At 38.2% G+C, this 21,431-nt stretch overlaps 1 protein-coding gene across 10 annotated transcripts in view; it reads right to left on the bottom strand.

The window, feature by feature from the left end:
- Positions 1-21,431, bottom strand: part of RAPH1 (Ras association (RalGDS/AF-6) and pleckstrin homology domains 1) — a 230,140-nt gene that overhangs the window by 40,072 nt on the left and 168,637 nt on the right. For all 10 annotated transcript variants that reach the window (XM_021289780.2, XM_065069912.1, XM_065069914.1 and 7 more), the window contains 3 exons: positions 11,867-11,986; positions 8,686-8,791; positions 7,258-7,775 (listed from right to left, as the gene is read on the bottom strand). In XM_021289780.2, coding sequence (XP_021145455.2) covers positions 7,258-7,775; positions 8,686-8,791; positions 11,867-11,986 — 744 coding nt within the window. The remainder of the gene's footprint in view (positions 1-7,257; positions 7,776-8,685; positions 8,792-11,866; positions 11,987-21,431) is intronic.

Below are 21,431 nucleotides of genomic sequence, written 5' to 3'. Positions count from 1 at the left end.
GTGACCTATGTGAAACAAAGTTATTAGGTTGCTGCAAAAGTAACTGCGGTTTTGTACTGTAAATTTTAAATCATTATAACTAGGCTCAAACATCTTTATTAATCAAAATAGGAACCATTACAGTCAACACAATTTTGCCAATGAGAAGTAAGTTTGTTTATTCCTGTAGCATAAAATTCTGTGCTTGAGGATTTGACAAACTCTTGGAAAGCATCTTCTGCGTCCTGCTGGTTGTGGAAACATTCTTCCTGCAAAAAGTTGTCGAGGTGCTTGAAAAAGTGGTAGTCGGTTGGAAAGAGTACAGGTGAATATGGTAGCCCAATTCATTCAACTTTTGAAGAGTTGGTTGTGCAACACGAGGTTGGGTGGTGTTGTGCAGAAGAATCAGGCCCTTTCTGTTGACCGATGCTAGCTGCAGACGTTGCAGTTTTCAGTGCACCTCATTGATTTGCTGAGCAGACTTCTCAGACAGAAAGGTTTTCTGGGGTTCAGAAAGTTGTAGCAGATCAGACCAGCACCAGACCACCAAACAGTGACCTTTTTTTTGGTGCAAGTTTGGCTTTGGGAAGTGCTTTGGAGGTTTTTCTTGGTCCAACCACTGAGCTGGTTGTTGCCAGCTGTCATATACACTTTTCATTGCACATCACAATCTGATCAGGAAATGATTCATTGTTGTTATGCAGAATAATTTTTGATTTTTTGGTCAGCTCATGAGGCATCCACTTACCCAGCTTTTTCACCTTTCCAATTTGCTTCAAATGCCAAATGACCATAGAATGGTCAACATTGTGTTCTTCAGCAGCTTCACACGTAGTAAGAGGATCAGCTTTGATGCTGTTCTCAATTGGTCACTGTCAACTACACTCCTCATCTCCAAGGCTCTCATCTTCTTTGCCAACCTTCCTGAACCACTGCTGCGCTGTACATTCATTAGCAGTTCCTGGGCCAAACGTGCTGTTGATATTGCGAGTCGTCTCCACTACTTTACAACCCCTTTTGAACTTGAATAAGAAAATCATTTGAATTTGCTTTCTGGCTAACGTAATTTCCATAGTCTAAACTAAACATAAACCAGCAAGTAATAAGCCAGTAGCAAAAAAACAAAGTGAGAGAAGTGCATTAAAATAAGGTATAAAATAACCGCATTTAAGAACGTATTTCAATATCTAAATGCAAATTTCAACAATGCAAAAACCACAATTCTTTTGTACCAACATAATACATGGTAAATTTTAAATTCATGTCTATGAAATAAATCAGATACGCTGACCAGAGAAGCACAATTTATAAATACAAGGAAAATGTTTAGGTTCTCATTTCCCTTTTGCTTATTTTCAATCTTAATAACCCAATTTTTAAAACCTACCATTCCATGCATTTGCAGTAATTTAACCCTTTAGAACGTCTCCCTTTTCTTACTAAAAAAACCCGAACAAACAAAAAAAAATCCCTGCCCATCATTTGTTTTGCAGATCCCATAAGTATAAAGTGGAGGGAAAATGTGTGCTAGTTTTGCAGGCATTGGGAAGAGTATATTTGTAATCTTTGGGTTTTAGTGCATCGTATGACAAAAATGGTTTATCTGTCAAGCATAAACTTCATGATGAATAGCCAAGTACATTTGATTACCAAAATACATAAGTATTGTTTATATTTCATAAACTGATATGTTTATCTCTGGAGATGTTTTGAAAGACTCCAAAAATCTGGCAAGCGAAGAGTCATTTTGCATGTATTTCAACAACATTTTGGGAACTGGACGGCTCACACTTCTTATGCTAACAACATTGGAAGCCAAAGTAATGCTTCAAGATGATAGATATGTACTGTTTTCCTTCACCGTTGACTTATTAAAAATAATTTGTGACTAATAATTGAAAAAAAGAAAGAGGAAGAGATGGTCTAATTGTGTTTCATATTAAGTCTTTCCACTGACTTTTTTCAGCTTAGGAAAAGGGTAACTGGAAACACTCCAGAATACACTTGGTTTACAAAACTAAAGACATAACAGAGCTGGCAGAAAATGAAAATAATTTAATTTTTTAAAAAAATCTTTAGAAGAAACACAAAAACATCTGTCATGCCTTGTTTGTTGCGTATCTGTGACTACTCTTACTAATCGAAGACTAACATCCTTAGCAGCTGCTAACCATGAAAAACATGGAACATAAGGAAAACTACTCAAACCTCAAGCTCCCCAAATATAAGAGCCAATAATGCTCTATTCCTCCAAAAGCTAAAATAGACCACAACTGTTCTTTAAATCATCTACAAACAGTATGTGAAGTTCAGCAATGCAACTTTATTTTAAGATACTGTTGCCTACCAAAACCATTAATATTATGGGTTGATCTCCCTCCATACAGAAACAGTTAACTGCATTGTCATACAATATAACATTTAGTAATCACACATAAAACATGACCTACAATAATCTTTAACAGGTAGAAAAGCTTCTGTGTTATGCTACTATGTAGCAAGTATTATCTTAGTGACAAAAAGTCCATACACGAACCAAGGAAAAATTGCTACAGAACACGAACTTTGCCTTTTCACTTTATCCCACAGGAGTTATGAGCCAATACAGATGTTTCTATGAGTGCTGAGCTCACGTCACAACCATCACTAACTGTCATGCCCCTAACGCTCCCTTGCTTTTCCCAAAAGAAATGGTCACATTTACTCCATACTGCCACCCTCTCTGCCAAGTGAATCAAAGAACTGGTAGTTTTACCGCACTGGTAATTCCCTGTCAGGATTTTCACCTCTTACAAATTAAGTCTAAAAATACAATGAAGTAAAAGCAAAAAAAATAATCATGTAGAGTTACTGACTGATAAATTATGCATTATCATATGTAAGTCAGAATGTCTCAGCTGTGCAAACAGGGTTACAGACATAAAGAACGCCATGGTGCTGCAGGGGGTGATGCTGTACTGTGCCAGACCAGAGGGCAGCCTTCAAACTTATCTGCATCCTCTCCACTGAGTAGATGCAGGACAGCAACAATGACTGGGCATGAATGGACCCTTTCACCAGTCAGACATGAGCATCATCAACACAGTTCTCTGTTCTCTCCCTACTACTTCTGTTGCTCTAGCAAAGCCCACTGAAAATACAGACGATTTCTCAGTGGCGGAGGGACCAAAGGAAGAAGGAGAAAGGTAATATGGGTGGGTAGAAGGGACAAGTTAGCCATAGTCATCGCTTGTCCTACCTTTACTCATGCTATTACATCAGTCTGCATCCAAGCAAAGTATCCCACAAGCAGAAACTATGATTTTAAGTGTATGTCGCTCATTACACAATTAAAAGCACAGAAGACAAAAAGTAACCTATCAATTTAAGGAAGAATATTTGTTAAGCAAGGACTGGGGAAGTAATTTTGTGAAAGACAAATTTCAATTTAGCAAACATTACAGGGGGGGTAAAAAATTCTGTTATTCAGAAATGCTTAGAGGACAGTGAAGACAAGAACATAAGGACAACACTTAGTACCACCAAGACAAGACCGTGAGACTACAAAGCAACAATCTTTGAAGACATTACTGTTCACAGTATCCAAAGGGAAAGTGTAAAGAATTGTTATGAAAGGGAGAAAATTATACAATTTGTGACGACAACTAGTAAAAATATGATTTTAGACAACCCAGGGAATTTCAGTCAACTCTCCTGAAAGTGGCATAGAGACATATTCAGAATGAGAACAAGGATGGCCCCAGCCAACAGGACCACCAAGAGTTATCATCTGTCATGATAATGATGTATCTTCAACCCCAGGAAATTACTACAGCACAGCCTGCTAGAAAGAAAATGACACTGAGGTGCCTGTCCAATTGCTCAGGCAAAAAGATTTAAATAATCCATTACCACCAACGGGTGTATTCCTGTTCTTCCTTCCAGCCTCCAGTTCTTGGCTACAATCCTCCTGCTGTACATCAGCACACATCAGATCACTCTGAGCTTATGCAATTCACCCAAATAACACAGAATGAGCCTCAGAATAACAGTAGTAAGTTCTAATAAGTGTCAAAGCTGGGACAAGTGAGGAGGTGAGACAGCACATTGCATAGATTCGGTTCTTAGGGATGGATGGAAGGATCATATCCTCACATTTTGGTGGCTATGGAATTGCAACCTCCTTCCATAATATTTCTCACTATTATCAGTCAGAACATATACTAGACATTACCTAAGGCCCTCTGAGGGCAACTGCAAGGCTGATGTGGCCCTTGGTGAAAATGCGTTTGACCCCCCTGTACTAGACTATATATACTCTCAGTGGGCCAGTGCATGGCAGCTCTTTTATAGGATTCCCCTACATTTCCAGGTCAGTGAGCTCTTAAATACACAGCAGAATAATTTTTTTAAGATAGAATACTGAAGTTAGTAACTGTAAAGCTTAATGTCCTTTTTTAGACAAGCATTCCCTCCTACTAAAACAGTATCTCATTTTACTTAATGTTACTGTCTTCCTCTTGTGATTCCAACAAAACCAGGTTTCAAAAGAAAGGGTGACTTTTAAAGTCCATGTACTGCCTAGAGAGAACAAAAAGGACCCATCAAAAGGGCAGAGCTGCCAAGTAATTGACCTCTTTTGCAAAAGCTACAGCAGCAAAGAAAAATGTTAAAGGTCAGCTTAACTACAGTCAGTCTCTAGAAAGACAGGGAAAAAAGAGCTAACTTGAAGCACTATTCAAGAATTAAAAAACAAACAAAAAATCAAAACAAATCTGCTGTGGCTATGAAGTAATAGCCTCACCCAGTTTCTGCACAGAAACCGGGTTTTTTTCCTATATGGGTGCTAGGTCATCTTCAAAGGCCACTTACTCAGAGGTATGTTCTCCACGAGAAACAGCACCACTGAGTCAGCTGTGTGGGTGGAAGGGGAGACTTCAGCCATACTAGGAAAAGGTGTTTTGGTTTATAACCTAGCCATGAAGATCAATAAACTCTAAACAATAGTTTTCAGGCACTAAATGAATGAAAAAGGAAATTAATTCCTTTGTCAGTTCCCAGCGATTCTACCAAAGAATCCTTGGATTTCTGCCCATTTATAAGGTAAGTTTTATTTAAAAACCACCACCACAGAATCTGTCACAAACTCCAAACAGATGTGATTTTTTACTTTTCATCAGCGATGAGAAAACAAAGTTGCTTCACACTAAAAAGTCCCATCCCATAACAGTTTTAATACTGAATAGTTGAACACCAATTCTGTAAACCTGGGGAAAATTTCTCATCTTCCTCAGGCTACTGAAATTAAAACCAACAGACAGAGCAAAAACAAAGCAGCATTGTTAATGAGTGTAGAGGTTTCTGCTCTCAAGAGGAGAGTAGAATTTGGCTCTCCAATTACCAACACTTTCTGGTTAGCTCCTTCAAAGGAATCATTCTTATCAACTTATCTGGGCAGAAAAACAATAGCCACATTCTGTGAGAAGCAATCACCAGCTTTACAAAGGCAGCTATCGCATGTCTTTGTCATAAAAGCTTGTGGGGGTAATTTTGAGCCTTTCAAACAGTGGCTAAGAGCTCAGAAAGCAACTGAGAAAGCAACTACAACACTTGCAACAATAGAGATTAGCTTCCTGTGAAGAATAAGCAACTTCTTGACCTCTGTCTCTTGATTCACCAACATAAAGTTATTTCAGTGCAGCAGGTGGGTCGTTGATTACTCATGCCATGTGAAAAACTGAAAAATCTGGGAGACAAGAAGGGCAATCTTACTGATGCTTCAAGCATATCAGTCCTTAAGAAAGAGAGACTGAGGTCTAGAGGAATACCTGCAAAATCAACCGCAGAAAACATCTTGCATTTTTAAAAACTAAGAAATGCAAAATTCAAGTTTTTCTTGTGCTATGCAAGTGACAAAAGCAATTAATTCAAGTAAATCATCTTTTTGGCCTGAGGAGAGACAAAAATGCAATATTGCCTAACATTCCATACAAAAAGAGGTATCAGGATGAATAAGAGAAATAATTTTAAAAAGGCTTTGTTATAACAGAAAATGATGGACAAAGAAACAACATTATAATCAATGATTGTCACAGGCTGGCTGCAACTCCTAGGCATACAGCAATAATGCAAATGTTTGCATTTTAAATTTCGAAAGAGAAGAGGACACAGTTGTATCTACCTCACTTTTGCTTCACTCAATACAAACCTCCAATAAAAATACGACCACCAACTTTTTATGCAAAAAGAAACTTTATGTAAACTTTCATTAATTTCTCACCATTTTAAATAAAGATTTAAATCTATGTGTGACCTTGATGAGTTGATCATTAGACTACCAAGCCTACATCATTGACACCAGCTGAACTTTGCTGCAGCTGAACTTTGCTGGTAGAGGCAGGCTTTCAGCTCAACTCATTCAAATTAGTGTTCATTATTGATGAGAATAAACTCAGCTTGTTCCAGTTTCCTCCCGTAAAAGTGAACATGCATATTAGCACAACTGACTTTTGAACAGGCCAGATTTCTGTTTCAGAGGATATTTCTACAAGACAGCTTCTAGTTTAAGTTCTTTAATTTCACTGGAACACTTTTCCTATTTCCTCACGCAAGTCACCAGCACTTTCAATGTTCCCCAAACTGGCTGTGCTTTTACTGATATAATTAGTTTCCTCTCTGATTAAGCAACGCCAAGGCACCAAAATCCCAAATGAACATCTGCTATTGCTGTATCCCAGCCCAGCTGTTTTTCTGTGTTGTGCGTTGCTTCAAAGAGTTCTCCCTGTCATACATTAAACAACAATATTAAGTAGCAGCAAAATACTAGTATAGTATAGCTCCAGATAGACACTCAAACTACTCCAGGTGTTTCAGGTATTAAGTGTACTGTAACAGAAATGCAGTCTCATCGGTTTTACTTTCTTTTTTCCACAGCTGTGCAGTCCTCAGATTTAAATTAAAAGCAACAGATTTACTCAGAATAAAAACATTAACTATAAAACATTAAAATTCGTGACTGGCTTGGGAAAGAGGGGCAAGCTCTTAAAAAATACATAGTACACATTACTTTAAAAGGTTCCCTGCAGACAAAAAACACAGAAAGAAGTAGCCACAGCATGTGCAGTCCATGCAAAAGCAATCTTTAATCAGTGCCACTGCACTGAAGATGTTTAGCCAGGAGTGTTAGCAGGAGAGACAGAGAGGGGGGGAAGAAAACAAGAAAAAAGGAAAAAGAAGAAAAGGAGTTAGAAGAAAAAAAATTCTTAACCAAAACAAAATCTTGAATTAATGACACTCTACCTCAGTGATAACTTGCCCTTGTGACGTCAAGTCCAATTCCTGAGGTCTCGTCACCTTATCGATATCCAAGGAGTCCATGCTGGAAGCTGCAGAGGTGATGCTGGAACGGGAGGAGTTGCTGATTGAGCGCACCTCAGCATCACTCACTGTGCCAGCAGATGCTGTCCTCCTGTGCTGAGCAGTAACTACTGGTTTGGTGTCTTCCTCAACAGACTGTTGGGCTGCCTCATCCATGCTCAAAGAGGCCTTCTCTAACTGTGCAGTGATGTCATCCAAAGATACGTTGGCATGCGATGGTTTAGTCACCTTACCAGATGAGGAAGATAATCCTTTCATGCTGCTGGGCTTAGCAGAAGTTCGGCTAGCAGGTGGTTTCTGAGCTTTGGATTCTGGGGCAAGGTGTTTCACCGCAGCATTGTTTGCTGAATGAGACCCAATGCTGCTGAGCTCCTGCTCTATGGAACAAAGATCAGCCATGAGGGCATCTAGATCCACAGTCTCCCCCTGATTCAGGGCTTCTGCAACAAACAAGAGGTTTCAGGACATGCAGAGTTACTTTGTTTGTGCAACTCAACTTCGTATTATTGAAGTTAACTGTGAGGATAAGGGAGCAAAGGAAGCTGTATTTTCTTTTCCCATCTCTATTGCAAAATCTCCACTCCCTGCTAAGCACAAGCTTATTTGCGCTACTACACTTGATCAGTCTAATCACAATAAAACAAAACAACAAACAAAACAAAACCAACCCCCCCCCAACCTATTTAGGTTAAATACATTTGCCCACAGAAGCATGTTCAGATTACATGTGAGAAGTTTGAACTGCTGTCATGTGAACAGAATCTAAAAATACATTTGTATAATAAAATGCTTCAACTTTTCAAAAAAGTGTAGGTGTTTTGCTCAGCATTTTCTGCTAAAGCAATGCAAAGTATGTGACACTGCTTAAGAAACCCCACAAAATACTGCACACATACTCCATCCACAAAATACTATACACATACTCAGGCTTAAATTAATGCTTCCTGTATTACAACCAGGGGAAGCTATTTTAAGACAATGAAAACCATGATTTTTGTTTAACATAAAAGCATTCTGTAGCTATATTCCCACATCCTGTCCTATGAAGCAAGCTGCTCTTTCTTCCTGTGTAACAGATCTACATCAATTCATTTTTCCATTAGAGCAGACCTCAGAACGTGTATTTCTGTACAAACACTGGACTACAATTCTCACATACTAGGTATTGTAAAAGATACTGCTTTAGGATACTCTAGTTTCTGTGCCATCAGAAAGCAATGCCTTCAGCAAACACGTTCTCACCTCAGCCAGAAGTGTATTTAAATGCTCTTATATTTTTACAGTGTTCTCATAACTGGAACAGGTGTTTTTCCTAAACTAGTATTTGAGAGGGGTAATAATTCAACAAACCATTCAAATTGTACATGGAGAAGCGATATGAGAAGTTGGCAAGATTGGTTTCCTGACGGAGAGGCGATCTCTTCACTGGTGCCACTGCCTTATCCGTGTCCAAACTCTGAAAAAGAAAAAGGGCAGAATAAAGTCTGACAAAGAACAGGGCAAGCAAATCGTCAAGATCAAGGAAAATAAATCTTCTCTAAGATATTTTTTTCAAAAACTCCTGCGATATAGAAAAAAAAAATCCCCACAACTCTTTTTCAGGCTTTGGACTGAAAACATGTCACAGTACCACAGAGGTTTCGTTTCAGATATTCCATGGAGAAAAGATGTTAAACACATCCTGTTTTTTTTAGAATCAGAAGTACGGAAACATATTCCAAATGCATTTTTAAGTGGCTCATTTTGAACCACAGCCAGTTTGCTTACCTGTAACAGCTTCTCTGCAGCCAGTTGCATCTAAAAGCATTCAAACTGGCAGCCTAAGAAACGTGTCATTAACTTCTGAGCATAACCATGGCATAAGCGTACAAAAGCATTCAATGAAGAATTCTGTCTCATGAAAAGGGATTTTAAATTGGCTAAATTCAGACATGTTTCTCAATAAGTCTTTCCTGTGAAAAATGTTAAATTGTGAAAACAAGCCCCAGTCAGTTTATGTAAGGTAATTTTTTTTTTTCAGAAAAACTAATATAGGTTAAAAAAAAAACTACAGACACGTCTTTCTACTCAATATGCTGAATTGTTATGTTACAAAGGCTAATACAGGCACAGTATTATAGCAAATACCAGCATTTCTGTAACAAGCAGTGGGGCACTATGATCCGGCTGGTGACCCAAGAGGTACACGACAAAGTCCAAATCTGCTGCCCTCGGTGTGACAAGTGTTACACGGGGAATCCAGCTCCTGCTGTCGCTGATGCTTGACAGGCCTGCAGAGGGTCTGAATTTAAGCAATGCTTGTACTGATAAAACTTTCCTGAATATATGCTTGTCTAAAAGAAAAGTATCTTCTAGGTCTAACAGGACAAAGTTTCTCACCTAAGCTTTTTTATTTCCATTTTCTACATCTTTCCTCGAGCCTTTGTTAAAACTCAGACACGCTATTTTTTTACCTCCTCTCTCCTCAGGTTGGCTTGAACTTGAAAAAAAAGATCACTTTATTAGAAAGCCAATCATCACTTAATGATAAGCTAGTGATGCAGCCTTGTCTTCCATCAGGTGGAAAAAACCTCACCTCTAGTACCTGTGATGGATCTTACATGTTATAAGACACAGAACAGCTAAAAAAAACCACCACATTTTTTTTTTTAAAATCTACCCATCTATAACCCTAGAGGCAGCACTGAAACTGGAGATCAAGAGACAAGTTAGGGCTCATTCTTTCAGACTGAGCACATAGACTGCCACAAAAGTTTTCCTGTAAAGCAAACATATTCCAGCTAAAAGCATCTAAAATGTGTTTTACTGAATTTAATAATTAAGTTATTTCACATTCTTGAAAACACATGTGATATGCTGTCACTATTATAAGAGCACATTCTCCAAAGCACATTATGATGCTAAAAGAGCAGTTTGAAGAGCTGCTGAAAAATGTAACAGCACCAAAAGCTTAGTTCTGAATGACGATAAGCAAGGTATGACATTCTTTAATTAACCTGCATCATAGGGCAGGATAAATGTTAATGCACTCTGCATCAGTGCCAAACACTGCTCACACATGCTGCAAATGTTGTGACTACATTTTATAATGCCTTTATTACAGCAACAGTTAAAGAGGGCAAAGTGAATTCAAATGATCTCATGGGAATCTTAACAATTACAAATCTTTTAACAAGCACTTTCGTCTGGAAAGGAATCTGGGTCTTACTTTCAATCCCCCCAAAATAAACACTAAGGAAATCTAAAAAGGAAGTTAAAGTTCAAGGAACTCAGAGACAAAAACCCTTTCCTCCTATTGATCTTAGAGCACAGCTGAGAAACAGCAACAAGTGCTGAGATGACAGGAGTTCATCGGCACTAATCACCTCCTCCTTCATTGGGACTTTATTGGGACAGCAGCATCAAGACAGAATCACTTTCCAAAAAAACAAACTGACACATAATTAACTGCATTAACTTGTTTATACACAAGCATATGAGGTCATTCAAAATTCAGGAGCAAATGTCACTTATCAGTGGTTTGAAAAGACAGAATGGCAACTATCAGGCTATGTTGCAGCCTGGTGTTGTACAGCAATATGAAAGTGAGAAACAAATAATGTGGGTCTTTCCCTTAACTATCTGTCAGTAGGTTTTGAAGAATTTTGCGTGGATCAGCACACAAACTGAGACATCATCATAAAATCCTTCATAGGAAGTTGAAAACAAACCACAAGAATTATGATACACAGATTGATTTCACTGTCTTCCGTTCATCTCTAAAGGCAGGATTTTTTTATTGCCCTGTGTGCACAAGTTTACTAAAAAAAATGAAAATAATTTTCCCCTAGAGTGCTATCTACATTTAGATCTTGCAGGCAGAGATTTAAGTAGAAGATAACATAGTTGAGTCTGAATGTTAAATGCTGTCACATGATTAGCTGCATTTTCCTTCAGTCTTTGGGTAAGATGAAGATAAGAAAATCTGCCTCTTCTCTAGACTACTGAAATTTGAGGTATTGTACCTTTGCTAAGTCTACATGACAAAGGGGGAGAAGATGAAATACATTATTCAAGAGGGCCAGCTCACACGGCTGAAAAAAACAGGAGACAATCAGAAAGAAATGGCCTATCACCCCAGGAGTCTTGCATACCATGCAAAATGCAAGATCTGCTTCTGAAGGAAAGGATAAACACAAATACTGTCATAGCTGGACAATGTCCAACCATATATGTTTGGAGATACAGCCTACCTCTAGCCAGCTAAAGTCAGTGTTTCTCTATATACACAGGGACAAAATACCAATTCCATAGTTTTTAAAAGGAAACATATCCTCTGGAAAAGGTCAAACTAGCAGCTTGTGAAAAATAAATTTAATAACTTTGAGAAGGGAAAAACAAGCCAATTTAAAAACCTTTAAAGAGTACTGAGTTGGTCACATGCTACAGTCCACCTTGGTGCAAGTGGCAGTGCTAAGTACCTGGCAACCAGCTGAAATAAATGTGATATGTACACAGAATTCTTCTGTGAATTGATCGAAACCTCCCTAACCTGTGTGAGTTTGTCCAGTTCCCCCAGCCAGGCCCCAAACATCTTGTCCAGATCCTGATCTTCCTTATCACTATCTTCTTCCGCACCATGGTCAAGTTCTTCATCTGATAATTGCTCCATCTGAAAAAAAAAAAAAGTTTGATATTCACATTATATCACTGTTTAAGAAAACTGGTGTCAACTACTAAGTTTGCTGAAGTCAAAGCACATGTCTGTCCATAAGCTTTATAAAAATTGCATACATTCAAAGTTTTTTACCTAGTTCACAAGGAAAGAGTCAGTGTGAAAGCTGCAATGGATAATTACAGAGTCATTCTTGCAGGTCACTTTTGTCAGAACCACACACAAAAAGAACAGAGTCCACAATATTTAATACACCATCAGGAAATTATTTCTTGCTAGCCTTGCACGTGCATTCATTACCACCTATTTTTGGCAAAGTCTACTGACTTTACATTACAAAAATTCAAATCTTGTCCAAGGAACTCAGCTGACCACAGTTAAGCAACACTACTGAACTCACAGGAAGCGCAGTCTCACTGCACTGCAAATAGCTGACTCTACACATCTGTAAACAGAAATGTTTAAACAGGCCAGAGAGAATGCCAGCAATGTATCCCATGAGACAGTTCAAATCCTGGACACTGTCCAGCTCACTTCAGTGATACTGCACAATTTTTACCCAACAAAGAAACTCCGCCCTGGAAGCAAAGAATCACCATTACAGCTGTCAGACACTCCTTCATTAAACACATTTGAGTGACCAAGATGAAGACTCCAAATTGGGTCAAGTCATGAGCTACACAGTAATTTGCTACATGGCTTTCAGAAAGCACTAGTTTACATCTTGTAGATTTAAATGCGAACTTTCTAAATGCTGCTCTTCAGGAAAAGACAAATATTGGTCTGAAAAACATCAGTGTTGCAGCTGAACCGATGAGAGACGTTACAAATAATGATAAAGGTGATCTCAGAGAAAAAAGTTTCAATCCATTTTTGGCTTCATATGACAACAGTTCACGCACAAAAACCCTCCATGGTTTAAAAATAATCTTTCCTTCTATTTGTATGTTGCTTATATTTCACTTTACCTTGATAAACAATCAGGGAACAGGAGACTACAGAGGTGATGTACAGTTCTGAGGTCAGCAGAAGCCAAGGCTTTCCCACAAATGCAAGACACTGCCATCCAGTTGCTCCAGGCAATGCCACTTCAGTCTCCTACTGAGATTTCATTTTTGTGGTAGAGCACAATGCAGCTGCTTACCTTGAAAGGGGCAATAATATTATAGCTAACCTCACACAGCACACTGCACTGAGCAAACACTTAGCAGATTAAATTTGCCATCTGAAACTCGTTTCTTCCAACACTTGTTTTGTGTCCTGCAAAGTACTGCTAGCACTCCAGGGAAGAGAAGGAAGGTACTCCCTAAAAGTTAAGAGAGTGAAGCTGAGCTCCAGAAAATGCCAATATGCTTATGTAATAGAGCTGCATCCTTCCACCAAGACCACCCCAGTTTTTCTGTTCTCTACATCAGGATTCCTCTCCGTGGTGTCATCTGAAATCCATCCCACACACAGCAATGGAGACAGCAGGGCAGCAGCAACTCACAGCCTGCCTCAACTTCTGCAAAACAAACAGAAGCTGGATTCCACTTTCACACCCCTTCAAAGCTCTGCTTTACTATTCCTTAGGCTTTTATACGGATGAGAAATATCGTAAATTCAAGACAAAACACATTCATACTTAAGATGACATGGTCACCCTGCTCTAACAGTGTTTGCATTTGACAACATAGCATTTCTCAATGTCTAGAAGCACTTGAAGTAAATAATTTTTATTTGAAGGCTGAGGGAAACTATTAAAAGCATGCCGTAGGAAATATGACTACGCACTGGCAAATCAAATAAATGGAAACTGTGATATGAAACAGACAGAGCTCAGTATTTACAGACACTTTACCCTGCTAGCCTTTCCCTCTCTGAGCTGTTTTAGCCACTTACTCTGCAGTTGACGGGGCTTGTTCTGTAGTGCATTCGTTCTATGGCACTGTTCATAACCCATCCTTTCATTAACAGAGAAGCTTGTTCTTTCTACTAAGCCATGGAAAGAAACCAGCATTCTCAATTTCCTATAAACAGTTGCTTTAGCTATTTTAACTTGGCACCAAAGACACTGCTTTAGTTCCAGTTACTCTGAAGACAGAATTAGCAGCCTAAAGAAAACTCTTACAAATAAAGTACTGTTGTGTCATCAGGTCTGGCACTAGACCCTGGAGTATTTGCCAGCTCCTTGTAGTCCCCACCCAAGCTTCCTAACGTCAGCTGCATTTCCTATGAGCCTGTCAACGTTTGCTCGGAAAAGACACACAGAGGATAGTGTGTCACTTCAGAAACTGCTAATATTAGCTTGCTAGTTCTTTAAAATGGATCTCTTCTAGCACCAAGTTCTGCCACTGGAAGGAGATATTCCAAAGGACATTAATTAAATGATTAATTCAGTAAATTAAGGCAGAGACAAAATGCTCAGATAACAGTATCTGAACTTTTTGACATAACTCAAAAGAGTAACAACTCAAAAAGAGTACGCATTCTAATTAAAACGCTTGAAATTTTTCTTTTTACGGCCATGTTCTTTCTCACTGTTGTTGATCACATCAAACATGCACCACACTTTGGCAAACCATGACCTGAGATTTATCACACCTTTCTAAGGATATGACGTTTTTAATTTATAACAAGAAAGAAGTAGCTGTAAAAGAATCAGACTGCAGGATTTGTCTACACCACAATTAATGATGGAAAGATTATCAGAAAAACACGAATAGAATTCTGAGTCCAACTGGAAATGCCAATGTGCTTAAAGGGTCAGCAACAAGTATGTGTTTATGCACTATAATTTCAGAAGCACTATACTAAGCATTTTGAAATAGAGATGCTTAAGTATGTTCAAAGGCAACTGGCAGCTTAAAACCCCAAATGAAAACAAACCATCTTTCTTTCAGGCAACCGATGTTTTCAACCCCAATCTTTCTTATTATTTAAACACAAGCTGCTACAAGCTCATGCTCGTTCACGAACTAAGGATTTTCTTCCTAAAAACAACTATGGCATTTGTTACAAATCGCATACAGGGACACCATAGACCATACACAAACATTCAAAACTCCTTCTGAACAAGTACCTGGATTTCCGCATTTTAAAATCTAACCTCAGGAACCAAAAGCACTGACACAGCATACTCTGGTTTGGAAAACATACTCGGTTTGGAAATCAGAGTTCTTCTTCCATTTCTGATCATTCATGTGTTATCATGCCAGTATCTATTTCTGTTTAAGAAGTTGTAGATGACAGACCACTACAGCAGTATACTGTATGAGCACATAAGTGTGGTGTGCACACAAATACACGAGTAAGATTCTAGATGGTTTCACCTCTTACACATTTACCTGACCATTCAAAGAAATAAGGTTACTTACACAAGGGGAAAAAAAAAAGCTTTAACAAAACTGTCAGCCAAAGTTCACATCCAGGTTTCTATGCATTTTCTTGAAGTTCTGGTAAATACTGAAGGGTAGTTTGAGCACAAATATTTGTTTCGTATTAATATTCTGTACACATGACAGGGCCCAACTAAATCCAGCATGGTTTTCAGTAAGAAATAAGAAAGTCTTATACTGTAACTGACACCAGCATTTCTCCTTTGAATTTAACACTGCAGCACACTAAACCAACAATACAGTGCGGATCATTTGCTTCACTATTTCTATATTTCTTCTTAATAAGCATAAAATATCTTGAAATTACCCCTGAAAAAAGAGATTTGGAGGGGGATTGGAAAGTTATGGAAACTTCTTTGTGCATTATCCAATGTTCTATAACCCAGTTTACATTAAGAGTAACCTAGATGAAGAGCTGAACAAAAGAGCATTTGTTTTCTTTTACCTTCAGATAGCAAAGGTACCAGCTGAATACATCCCAAGGATCCTACAAGCACACACAGACATTCCAAAGCCTCTCGGATTCAAAAACTAGGGCACAAATCTGTCAGCCAAACAATTCAAATCCAAAACATCCCAAATAAAAATCTTGCACCAGTGAAAGCCTCCTTCAACGTACTATTTTGAGCCAACTTTGAGTTTTGTTTCTCTTTTTTTAAACCATGCTTCAGGCAATAGTTTTCCAGGCTTGTAGTCACAGCACAACATGATGAAAATACATTGAACATCTGATAAAAGCCACTCCAGTAAAACACAAGAGACATTTCATAACCAATAATCCCATACGTTTCTGTAATTACTCAGGCAATAATTTTAGAAGTTAAAATTCCACAAACATAGCATCTGTTGCCACACTTTAAAAATCAAATAATGTCTGTGCACTCCTTGGTACCAGCTAAACAGGTAAACCCATTCATGCAGTACTGCTTTAAAATGGAAAAATATTGAATCTATGCCTTGCACACATGAAGAGATTCACATACTCAGAAGTACTGTGGGTGACCTCTTGAGGTCCTGGACAATACCTACCTGCCTCAGTGTGAAATCCAAGAAAGAAATAGTTACACCTAATCACACATCAACAGCTTGAAGATATAATTAAGATGTATAAAATATGCATCGTTACTAATGTACTTCAATAATGGGTCACTGGATTATTAAGGACTGTGACAACTACCTGTTTCGATTCCACTGCCTGTTTCTTGCCCTTCTTTCCCCACCTCCCCAACTCATTAAGGATATTTTCTTTACATCAACACATTATCTGGCACAATTAAATTGATCTGTCCTGTCAAACGCAAGTGCATTGCAGCTATCAAGGAAGCAAGGCACACAGCATTACTTAGGAAAACTGATTTTTTAAAAATTCTTTACTTATTTATTAACACAAACTACTAGCAATTTGGAGATAGGATTGGCAAAAAAGGAATGAACAAATGTTTAAGCATATGGGGCTCTTTAAGCTGTTCTTCAAAATTAAAATAGGGCATTGGACTTTAGTAATAAATCCTATTCTTCAAACACAGGAAGTCAAGAGCAGAACATGGAACATACAAGACTTAACACAACTGGGAGAAGGAAGACAATTATAGAATACGTTAAAAGTTTAAAAAGCAATGTGTGGTTTGAGCATATTTCACTTTCAGGTCTTTTTACTTTATGTCTGGCAGCTGGTTTGGACTGCAGGAAGTATGAGAACCAGGCACTCTCACTCTAAGTCCTTACTCTCGGGTTTAGCCGATTTGTGCAACATGCAAGAACATATCTCTGAAACCACAGAAAAGAAATCGTTGCATCTGAAAAATGCATGTTTTGAATTGCGGACAGGCTGGAGTTTCAATTAAAGATCAATTAAAAGTTGCCGAAAGCAACAGTTATTCAGCCAAACAAATGCAGCATGATTTCTAATGCTATTCCTCAAATGAAGCACATGCCTGTACAAGAACATGCCTCTGTCTCTAGCTGTTTGTATTTTAAGCCCAGTAAAACAACCACCTTTCACTAGGCTTTTAAAAATATTTTTCTTTACATGATCTGTAAGTTTGTAATGTAAATATTTATAGCAACACAAGTGAACACACAACTTACATGAATTTTAGCAACTGCTAATGAAGCAACTGTTGAAAAAGCAACTAGAAGAGAAAAAGTCTTATTCAGGCATCAGATGGTAACATCAAAGCAAATTGTCTCACTGTTCCTGGAATCCCCCAAAATACATCACTGCTGCATACAGTAAATACAGGTTTTCTAAAACTCGGTGCTGTCAGGAGAGCACTGTTATGCCTTTCAGATTATAACAGGCTGCTCAACAACCACCCCCAGAGATTCTAACCAGGCAAGTCAAACATGCCATTGTTGCTCCCTGGTCTTCCACAGATTCAGCACCAAATCTTTAGAATGAAGCAGACAGCATGTTAAGCATGGATATGACAACATAAATATGAAAGAATAAAGCTCTTTTTGGGTAGCAGCATGAAGAAATAGAAAAACATAATTCTGCATATTCACATGCACTGCAGCTGACTCCCTTTGTATTTAATCAAAATTTATGCACTCCCCCTGTAAATTTAGTTGACACAAGCACCCACAATTTCCTGAAATAAACAAATGGAAGATACTGGAATGTTTCCTTCATCATCTTGATCTCTAACAAAGAGAAATACTTCTGATGTGCCACAGCAAAACCACCCACAAAATACCCACCCGCCCACTCCTCCTTTCTTTGAAAGCTTGGAGAGAGACGGTGAAATGTGAAGTGAATCAAGAAGCAGTCAATTGTTTATTCCATGGGGTTGGTTTCTCATTATCACTTATGCTGTCTTTGTAATATTATTACTACTGACTCTAGCTTTCCATAACTGCAGTCTGAAACTTTAAATTAGTTTCCATAGGGTGACCCCCTGTATTTCAAAACACATTTAAAATATCTTTCCTCCTGTAAGAGAGGAGATATGCCAAAATTACTGAAATGTCTACTGAAGAACCTATCTAATTGCATCTGAAATCTGTGCTGCTGAGAAGGCATACAGTAAAACCTCTATTCCCTCCAATATATTTCAGTGCCTGTCTTGTATCTAGCCAAACAGATGTTGCCTTGGAAAGAAGGGGCTTTATCAATCACTTTGTCCCATTTCCTAAACTAAGATTCCAGCCAGAGTAGCCAAGTGGACACTAAATTAATTCCCACTAAAGCAGCATCCTAGATTACATCATGTCACACAGCAGATTCTTTAAGAAGACAACCTGAAGACAGCTCTAAAAAAAAAAAAAACTGCTTAGCCAGAGACCATAAAAACAGAAGCTGCTGTAGCCAAAATATTTTTCAAGAAGAGGATAAAATACAGGTGTTCTGTAAAACAATGACACTCATCAGTTGCAAGAGCCAACATCTTAGTCTTACCAGCTAAGACTGGAGAACTGTCAGCATGAAAACAGAGTAAGATTATAAAAGCTAGGAAAATGTATAGCTTTAAATCTATATTACAGTCTGCCTTCACTAGGCAGAGAGATGTATTTAGAAATACACATTAGCTCCAATTTTCCAGAATCTTCGTTATGCAGTTATCATAACACAAGCATTATTGTAGCATCTCTTCCCATTCAGTTTTAGCTTTGGAACTATACTGAATGCAGTAACTTCAAGAAGCATATTTCTGTATTTTTATTTTTTTTTAATAGAACTAATCTTTTTAGAATATTAGCAGGAAGTAGACAGAGGATGCATTTTGTATTATAAACAAAACAAAAATATCTTGAGGTAGCTGAAACCTTGCAAAAGACAGCTAAGTGTCCAGAAAAGGTTTCATAGACAATTTATTACACAATTTGAGAAAGTACAAATTCAAAGTTTTACAGTAGTTATTTATGTGTGACTCCAGACAACATACACTTAATACACGCTATTTGAACACAGTATTTGAAGAGGACATAAATACACAATCAGGGATCTGCCTTAGAGGTTCTTAGATAAATGGCAAATTTTGCTCAAACAAGTGATCATTAAAAAGCATCTCTTTCTTACCCACTGAAGAACCACAAGTGACTCATAGAAAATTCTGCTATTTCAGTCCCAAGTTCTCCTTTCAGAAGAATCCTTCAAATCCTCAAGGTCACACTTCCTATATGTGGCAGGCCACTAAACTTCCCCCAGGTTGAAGGTTGATTGAGCCGCTACAGTAAGTGAAAAATTACTCTCCCAATCCTAGCTCTGGCCATAGATTTCAGGAAAATAACACCCTCAAATATTTCATTAATTCTGAAGTGGGAGGAGGGAGGAGATGTGCAACAGCACAGAGAGCAGACAAACATTCCTGATCACTGCAGGCAACTCACTTAAATCCTGAAGCATAATATTCAATTCAATTACAGTTATTATCCTAATACACAGCTGCAAATGGTATGAGAACACTAAGGGCAATGCAGGCAATCCCCAGAGTATGCAAAGGAAGTGGAGGAGAGATCCAGAAGTGCACGTATCCTAATGACGTGGTGGACTCACACAAACCAGTAAGCCAGACTGAAGCTCCACTAGAGCTTATATAAAACCGTTAGAAAAGTAAATTAAGAACTTAGATGTTAGAACTTTTACTGAAGCTTCCCAATGGCTTCGTGATTCATGTAAAAATGCAAGTCTTCAACATCTTTGCATGCATTTTTCATCAAAACTACAACAGTCACATTGGAGGAATGAAGGAAAGATTTCCATTTTCCAGATAAGGGACACGACAAGGAAATACAAAGCAAACTGCTCACAGTTTGGGAAGAAGGAAAACTGCCTACATCTGAAACCGTACCTGCAGCAACATTCTGCATGTAACAGAACATAACATCTGACCAAAAGCAACACAGAAACATGCATGGTATTTTACACAACCAGTTATAGGGTTCTATTTTGCAACAAGGACAATATTTTCAGACGTACTGCTAGCGACAGTTCAAACGATTATCCGAGAGGTCTAACACATTTTTCAAATAAAACTGCACCTAATCCTGCTATGTCTCATTTGGTCCTCTCTTCTATGGCTGCTAATGCTGACTAAATTACAATAGAAGAAAAATAAATCAAAACAAAGCAAAGCAACAACAGACAACAAATCAAGGCTGTCTGATTCTGTAGGAGGGCCACACAACAGTCTTCAAAAAAAAGGATTCAGCTGAGACATGAGCAGAACACTTTTTTGTGATGCGGAACTACTTTCTTCCCTCTCAGGCATTACACAGTTTCATCCCTGAAAAACATTTAGGTGATAGGTCAAATTGCAATGCAGGTGAGAGCATTTCCTCATAAGACTCCGAGCTACTCTATGCTTTAGTCTGGTTAAAAACTACTTCTTGCCCAAGGGACCCTCTCAAAGGTTAAAAATAATCATGATGCCAATGCTCACTTAAGATACCACACCAGACACTGGTAATCTGTATGATGTGGGTACTATCTAGACTCAGAAGTAGTTGCCAAATCCCTTTCAACAAGGATCTAGTGACAGTCTATGAACCATGGTTCAAAAAATGTTAGAGCAGTGCTTTAGCTGTGACAAATAACATTCTTCACAGGTTGCTTCATATAAACTTTTGTATCAGGGTATATATTCTCTACACTAACCTCAGCTGCAACAGACTGGAAGCTGATTTAGGATTTCTGGTAAGAATTAAGATTACATTGTGAAGAGCTGCATTTCACTATAGCTGGAACTACCATCTCCAGAAAACACACACAAGAAAAACAAACAAACAAAATCACAAACAACAAAGAAAACATCAACCCCCAACAACCCACAACTGTATATTATTTTCAGAAAACTGACCAATGAATATTTGATACACCTAAAGTACATACGTGTTTCATTCTTAGCATTTGAGTCAACACATTTTGTTTACAGTGAGCCATTACAAACCTCGCAACTGTAAAAGACACCACTTGGAAAAAAAGAAATTGTAGAGAGGATGAATAGGAAAATGATCTTTTGGCTGAAACATTATCAAAAAAAGAAAAAGTATATTCAATTTAGAAGACACCTGATCCACTTTAAACCCACTCCTAACAAGCTAAGCCAAAGAACAACAACAAC

This window comes from Columba livia, chromosome 7 (assembly GCF_036013475.1).
Source record: "Columba livia isolate bColLiv1 breed racing homer chromosome 7, bColLiv1.pat.W.v2, whole genome shotgun sequence".
NCBI lineage: Eukaryota > Metazoa > Chordata > Aves > Columbiformes > Columbidae > Columba > Columba livia.
This window is presented reverse-complemented; position numbering and strand designations above follow the sequence as displayed.